Source organism: Lathyrus oleraceus, chromosome 7 (genome assembly GCF_024323335.1).
Source record: "Lathyrus oleraceus cultivar Zhongwan6 chromosome 7, CAAS_Psat_ZW6_1.0, whole genome shotgun sequence".
Classification (NCBI taxonomy): domain Eukaryota; kingdom Viridiplantae; phylum Streptophyta; class Magnoliopsida; order Fabales; family Fabaceae; genus Lathyrus; species Lathyrus oleraceus.
This window is the reverse complement of record NC_066585.1, coordinates 317987944-317995613: the sequence shown is the minus strand read 5'-3', so window position 1 is coordinate 317995613 and position 7670 is coordinate 317987944. Positions and strand designations below refer to the sequence as shown.

The 7670-nt window shown below is 39.0% G+C and overlaps 2 protein-coding genes across 2 annotated transcripts; one reads left to right on the top strand and one right to left on the bottom strand.

The window, feature by feature from the left end:
• Window positions 1-2986: 2986 nt before the first annotated feature.
• LOC127103607 (uncharacterized) lies at window positions 2987-3556 on the top strand. Its single transcript, XM_051040859.1, has one exon. The coding sequence runs from the start codon at window positions 2987-2989 to the stop codon at window positions 3554-3556; it is 570 nt and encodes a 189-aa protein (XP_050896816.1).
• A 616-nt stretch (window positions 3557-4172) lies between these two features.
• Window positions 4173-6422, bottom strand: LOC127103606 (peroxisomal and mitochondrial division factor 1-like). Its single transcript, XM_051040858.1, has 3 exons — window positions 6245-6422; window positions 5630-5878; window positions 4173-4648 (listed from the first exon to the last, which is right to left on the bottom strand). The coding sequence occupies exons 1-3, from the start codon at window positions 6420-6422 to the stop codon at window positions 4173-4175; spliced, it is 903 nt and encodes a 300-aa protein (XP_050896815.1).
• Window positions 6423-7670: the final 1248 nt, after the last annotated feature.

The window sequence follows — 7670 nt, the reverse complement described above, 5'->3', positions numbered from 1 at the left end:
CGACTCAACAAGGAAGGGTTCGAATGGGGGCATGCTCAACAAGAAGCATTTGATAAGATTAAAGCATACTTGAGTCATCCACCAATCCTGACGCCCCATTGTAGAAATAAAAGTATGAGATTGTATATATCTGCGTCTAACAAGACTTTAGGGAGCATGTTGGCTCAAGAGGATGATAATGGTGTCAAAAGAGCCATCTATTACTTCAGTAGGGTCTTAAATGATGCAGAAAATAGGTATAACATAGTTGAAAAATTGTGTTTATGCTTGTATTTCTCTTGTACAAAGTTGAAGCATTATATAAAACCTGTTGATGTTTATGTTTCATCTCATTTCGGCATTATTAAACATATGTTATCCAAACCGATTTTGCATAGTCGAATTGGGAAATGGGCCTTAGAGTTAACATAATTTTCTTTGACGTACATGTCTTTAAGGGCTATTAAAGGACAAGTGGTAGCAGATTTTGTAGTCGACCACTCTATAGATGCAAATGCACTACACTATCTTGAAGTAGAACCTTGGAAGTTGTACTTCAAGGGTTAGCTAATATTGTGCCTGTTGTAAAAAAGAATGGTACTTTGAGGGATTGCATAGATTTTAAAGACCTAAGTACTGCAACCCCAAAGGATGAATATTTGATGTTAGTGGAAGAAATTCTAGTCGATTCCGCTGCACGCTATGCATATTTAAGCATGCTCGATGGATATTTTTGGTATAATCAAATATTTATTGCATAGGAGGATATCCAAAAAACAACATTTCGATGCCCTGGAGCCTTAGGCACCTACAAATGGGTGGTGATGCCTTTTGGTTTGAAAAATGCTAGGGAAACTTACCAAAGAGCGATGAATTTGATCTTCCATGATTTTATAGAGACTTTTATACAAATCTATATAGATGATATTGTCATTAAGTCTGTTTCAGAGAAGAGTCACATAGACCATCTTCGAATATCTTTTGAAAGGATGATAAAGCATGGTTTGAAAATGAATCCTCTAAAATGCGCTTTTTGTATGCAGGCTGGGGATTTCTTAGGCTTTGTGATCCATAAAAAGGGGATTGAAATAAACCAGAATAAGACCAAGGCCATAATGGAAGCGAAAGTGCCATCAACAAAGAAAGGATTGCAGTCACTACTAGTCAAGATCAATTTCCTGAGGAGATTCATCTCAAACCTTAGTGGGAAGACGCAAGCTTTTCATAATTGCTTTGACTCAACAAGGAAGGGTTCGAATGGGGGCAGGCTCAACAAGAAGCATTTGATAAGATTAAAACATACTTGAGTCATTAACCAATCCTGATGCCCCCTTGTAGAAATAAAAGTATGAGATTATATATATCTGCGTCTGACAAGACTTTAGGGAGCATGTTGGCTCAAGAGGATGATAATTGTGTCAAAAGAGCCATCTATTACTTCAGTAGGGTCTTAAATGATGCAGAAAATAGGTATAACATAGTTGAAAAATTGTGTTTATGCTTGTATTTCTCTTGTACAAAGTTGAAGCATTATATAAAACCTGTTGATGTTTATGTTTCATCTCATTTCGACATTATTAAACATATGTTATCCAAATCGATTTTGCCTAGTCGAATTGGGAAATGGACATTAGCGTTAACATAATTTTCTTTGACGTACATGCCCTTAAGGGATGTTAAAGGAAAAGTGGAAGCAGATTTTATAGTCGACCACTCTATATATGCAAATGCACTACACTATCTTGAAGTAGAACCTTGGAAGTTGTACTTCGATGGGTCTAGTCACAAGGATGGAACAAATATATGAGTGCTAATTATTTCTCCTAATAAAATTCCAACATGACTCAAGTAAAGAGTAGAAGGTCTCTGTTCAAACAATGAGGCCGAATATGAAGCCCTCATAGCCGGACTTGAAATATTGTTGGAATTGGGGGCAACTCGAGTCGAAATAATGGGTGACTCAGAGTTAGTCATAAAACAGATCACAAAGGAATACATATGTATTAAGGAGAATTTAATTATGTACTTCATAATAGCCAGTCGATTGCTAAAAATATTTGAGATGGCTAATATTTGACATATACCTCGACTGGAAAATCAAGTGGCTAACGATTTGGCTCAGACTACATCTGGATATAAAATTTCAAAAGAAAAATTGCAAAAAGTCATCGAAGGAAGAGGAAAGGTCGTGGCAACCAGATTAACCCCTTCAGACTTAGAAAAGACAAAACTGGGATACGCTGACGAGGGGAACTTCGAAATATTGGCAGTAGACAATCTGACAGATGAAGATTAGAGGAAACCAATAGTGGTATATCTACAGAATCCAACGGCGTCTTCTGATCAAAAAACCAGGTATCGAACATTAAGTTATGTGCTTTTGGGATTAAAGTTGTTTAAAAAGTCTCCTAAGGGAGTTTTTCTTAAGTGCTTCAATGAGTCAGAGGCATACTTAACCCTTTCGACTGTCCACAGTGGGGCGTGTGGGGCACACCAAGTTGGTCATAAGATGAAATGGCTTTTATTTCTCCAAGGGATGTATTGGCCTACTATGTTGAAGGATTGCATTGAATTTGCAAAGGGGTGCCAAGAATGTCAGATACATGCAAGCATACAACATGTTTCCGCAAGCGAATTGCACTCTATCATCAAGCCTTGGCCATTAAGAGGTTGGGCTTTAGATTTAATTGGGGAAATTCGATCACCATCATCTAAAAGCCAAAGATATATCCTAGTGGGCGTTGATTATTTTACAAAATGGATTGAAGCTATATCCTTACCAAATGTGAATCAGGAGGATGTGATCGAGTTCATCCAGAAGCATATTATTTATAGATTTGGAATCCTAGAGACTGTCATAATAGATCAAGGGTTAGTATTCACTGGTCGAAAGATGTAAGAATTTGCTAAAGAAATGGGTTTCAAACTATTAACTTCAACGCCTTATTATGCTTAAGCTAATAGACAAGTCGAAGCTGTTAATAAAGTGATCATTGGCTTAATTAAAATGCATGTGCGGAAGAAGCCTATAAATTTGCACAAAACTCTACATCATATTTGGTGGGCATGTCGTACCTCCCCCAAAGAAGCCACTAAGTCGACCCCTTTTCGGCTAACTTTTGGCCGTGATGATGTTTTACCAGTAGAGATTCACCTACAATCTATAAGGATTCAAAGGCATCATGAAATTCCAATGGAGTCATATTGGAGCATGATGCTGGCTGAATTAGTTGATTTAGATGAAGAAAGGTTAAACGCCTTGGAGTTATTAAAACAACAGAAGAAGAGAGTAGAGAACTCTTATAACAAAAAGGTGAAATTCAAAAGTTTTTCGCCTGAAGACTTAGTCTTGAAAGTGATCCTTCCAATGGATCAAAAGGATATGGCCTTAGGGAAGTGGTCTCCGAAGTGGGAAGGCCCTTTTCAGATTTTGCAAGTATTTTCTAATGGTGCCTATAAAATTGAAGAGCATAATGAAGACAAGAGGATTTTAAGAGTAAATGGGAAATATTTATTAAAATATAGACCAGTACTCCAAGAGATAAAAGTAAGAGACGAAAAGTTATATATAAGTTAATCAAAGCCAATATGATAAAAATGCCAAAATGGTTACATTGGATTCGAAAGCCCAAAGGGCTAATATTCATTACAATTAAAATTTATCATTACATTAAAAAATAGACAAAATGGAAAGGAGAAACATTAGAAAGGAAGGTTAGCCTTGATCTGAAAGGAAGGTTGGCCTTCGACCGAAGAAGTTCGAGGTCAGACTCAAGTTTTCGAGCCTGTTCGACGAACATCATGCCAAATTCTAGCTCTTTAGTCATTAAGGCATCACCAAACTCTAAAAGTTGGCGTTTGCTTCTTTCTACAACAGAAATCTTTGCCTGAAGTTCTTCTATTTGCTTACTCCAAGAAGCAATATCACGATCATGGCCTTCGATCTTTTCTTTGTTCTTTAGTTTAGTCTGCTCCAATTCCATCACCTTGTTGGTGAACTCGGCGGGAACATCCTAGAAAGCTCCCTCAGAACCAGACTTCTTCTCGCTTTCCCGTATAAGGATTCAAAGGCATCATGAAATTCCAATGGAGTCATATTGGAGCATGATGCTGGATGAATTAGTTGATTTAGATGAAGAAAGGTTAAACGCTTTGGAGTTATTAAAACGGCAGAAGAAGAGAGTAGAGAACTCTTATAACAAGACGGTGAAAGTCAAAAGTTTTTCGCCTGAAGACTTAGTCTGGGAAGTGATCCTTCCAATGGATCGAAAGGATATGACCTTAGGGAAGTGGTCTCCGAAGTGGAAAGGAGAAAAATTAGAAAGGAAGGTTGGCCTTGATCTGAAAGGAAGATTGGCCTTCGACTGGAGAAGTTTGAGGTCAGACTCAAGTTTTTGAGCCTGTTCGACGAACTTCATGCCGAATTCTAGATCTTTATCCATTAAGGCATCATCAAACTCTAAGAGTTGGCTTTTTCTTCTCTCTGCATCAGAAATCTTTGCCTGAAGTTCTTTTATCTGCTTCCTCCAAGAAGCAATATCACGATCATGGCCTTCGATCTTTTCTTTGTTCTTTAGTTTAGTCTGCTCCAATTCCATCGCCTTGTTGGTGGACTCGGTGGCAGCATCCCAGGAAGCTCCCTTAGAACCAGACTTCTTCTCGATTTCCCCTATAAGGATTCAAAGGCATCATGAAATTCCAATGAAGTCATATTAGAGCATGATGCTGGATGAATTAGTTGATTTAGATGAAGAAAGGTTAAACGCTTTGGAGTTATTAAAATGGCAGAAGAAGAGAGTAGAGAACTCTTATAACAAGAAGGTGAAATTCAAAAGTTTTTCGCCTGAAGACTTAGTCTGGAAAGTGATCCTTCCAATGGATCGAAAGGATATGACCTTAGGGAAGTGGTCCCCGAAGTGGAAAGGAGAAAAATTAGAAAGGAAGGTTGACCTTGATTTGAAAGGAAGGTTGGCCTTCGACCGGAGAAGTTTGAGGTCAGACTCATGTTTTCGATCCTGTTCGACGAACTTCATGCCAAATTCTAGCTCTTTAGCCATTAAGGCATCATCAAACTCTAAGAGTTGGCTTTTGCTTCTTTCTGCATCAGGAATCTTTTTCTGAAGTTCTTCTATTTGCTTCCTCCAAGAAGCAATATCACGATCATGGCCTTCGATCTTTTCTTTGTTCTTTAGTTTAGTCTGCTCCAATTCCATCTCCTTGTTGGTGGACTCGGTGGGAACATCCTAGGAAGCTCCCTCAAAACCAGACTTCTTCTCGATTTCCCCTATAAGGATTCAAAGGCATCATGAAATTCCAATGGAGTCATATTGGAGCATGATGCTGGATGAATTAGTTGATTTAGATGAAGAAAGGTTAAACGCCTTGGAGTTATTAAAACGGCAGAAGAAGAGAGTAGAGAACTCTTATAACAAGACGGTGAAAGTCAAAAAAATTTCGTCTGAAGACTTAGTCTGGAAAGTGATCCTTCCAATGGATCGAAAGGATATGACCTTAGGGAAGTGGTCTCCGAAGTGGAAAGGAGAAAAATTAGAAAGGAAGGTTGGCCTTGATCTGAAAGGAAGATCGGCCTTCGACTGGAGAAGTTTGAGGTCAGACTCAAGTTTTTGAGCCTGTTCGACGAACTTCATGCCAAATTCTAGATCTTTATCCATTAAGGCATCATCAAACTCTAAGAGTTGGCTTTTTCTTCTCTCTGCATCAGAAATCTTTGCCTGAAGTTCTTTTATCTGCTTCCTCCAAGAAGCAATATCACGATCATGGCCTTCGATCTTTTCTTTGTTCTTTAGTTTAGTCTGCTCCAATTCCATCGCCTTGTTGGTGGACTCGGTGGCAGCATCCCAGGAAGCTCCCTTAGAACCAGACTTCTTCTCGATTTCCCCTATAAGGATTCAAAGGCATCATGAAATTCCAATGAAGTCATATTAGAGCATGATGCTGGATGAATTAGTTGATTTAGATGAAGAAAGGTTAAACGCTTTGGAGTTATTAAAATGGCAGAAGAAGAGAGTAGAGAACTCTTATAACAAGAAGGTGAAATTCAAAAGTTTTTCGCCTGAAGACTTAGTCTGGAAAGTGATCCTTCCAATGGATCGAAAGGATATGACCTTAGGGAAGTGGTCCCCGAAGTGGAAAGGAGAAAAATTAGAAAGGAAGGTTGACCTTGATTTGAAAGGAAGGTTGGCCTTCGACCGGAGAAGTTTGAGGTCAGACTCATGTTTTCGATCCTGTTCGACGAACTTCATGCCAAATTCTAGCTCTTTAGCCATTAAGGCATCATCAAACTCTAAGAGTTGGCTTTTGCTTCTTTCTGCATCAGGAATCTTTTTCTGAAGTTCTTCTATTTGCTTCCTCCAAGAAGCAATATCACGATCATGGCCTTCGATCTTTTCTTTGTTCTTTAGTTTAGTCTGCTCCAATTCCATCTCCTTGTTGGTGGACTCGGTGGGAACATCCTAGGAAGCTCCCTCAAAACCAGACTTCTTCTCGATTTCCCCTATAAGGATTCAAAGGCATCATGAAATTCCAATGGAGTCATATTGGAGCATGATGCTGGATGAATTAGTTGATTTAGATGAAGAAAGGTTAAACGCCTTGGAGTTATTAAAACGGCAGAAGAAGAGAGTAGAGAACTCTTATAACAAGACGGTGAAAGTCAAAAAAATTTCGTCTGAAGACTTAGTCTGGAAAGTGATCCTTCCAATGGATCGAAAGGATATGACCTTAGGGAAGTGGTCTCCGAAGTGGAAAGGAGAAAAATTAGAAAGGAAGGTTGGCCTTGATCTGAAAGGAAGATCGGCCTTCGACTGGAGAAGTTTGAGGTCAGACTCAAGTTTTTGAGCCTGTTCGACGAACTTCATGCCAAATTCTAGATCTTTATCCATTAAGGCATCATCAAACTCTAAGAGTTGGCTTTTTCTTCTCTCTACATCAGAAATCTTTGCCTGAAGTTCTTTTATCTGCTTCCTCCAAGAAGCAATATCACGATCATGGCCTTCAATCTTTTCTTTGTTCTTTAGTTTAGTCTGCTCCAATTCCATCGCCTTGTTGGTGGACTCGGTGGCAGCATCCCAGGAAGCTCCCTCAGAACCAGACTTCTTCTTGATTTCCCCTGTAAGTTGAGGTAATAACTTATGATCTGCGACATCTTGGTCGATCATAGTACCTATCTCCAATATAACATTGGCAACTTCAGGGGAAGTTTCCAGCAGGTCTTCTTTATTTAGAAGAGCCTTTCAGGTTAAGGTGGAAGAAGTATCAACCAATAGAAGCAGGAACAAGTCGCCTTTGAAGATCTTGTCTTTAATCTTGGAAAACACTTCATCTGCAGGAGTGATTGAAGGTTGATCTTCAGACACCGAAGCAGTGCTAAGGATTTTTTTAGAGGAACTTTCCCTACAACTTAACATAACCTTCAAATATTCAAGGGGTTGGCTTCGTTTCAGAATAGCCAGTCTTTCTACAGAAAGGCCCCCAGTACTATTTGTCGAAACCCCACACGTCGGAATAACTGTGTAAGACCCCAATTTTGACCCTAAGATCCCTCATGCAATTTCATCATAAGCATTAGCATTGTGATCATACCTTGGCATCCTCCTTACCCCTCTTTCATTGAGTTTGTTTTGGGAGAGATCACCAAGCATTATGTGATTGTATCATACTTGTATTTTATC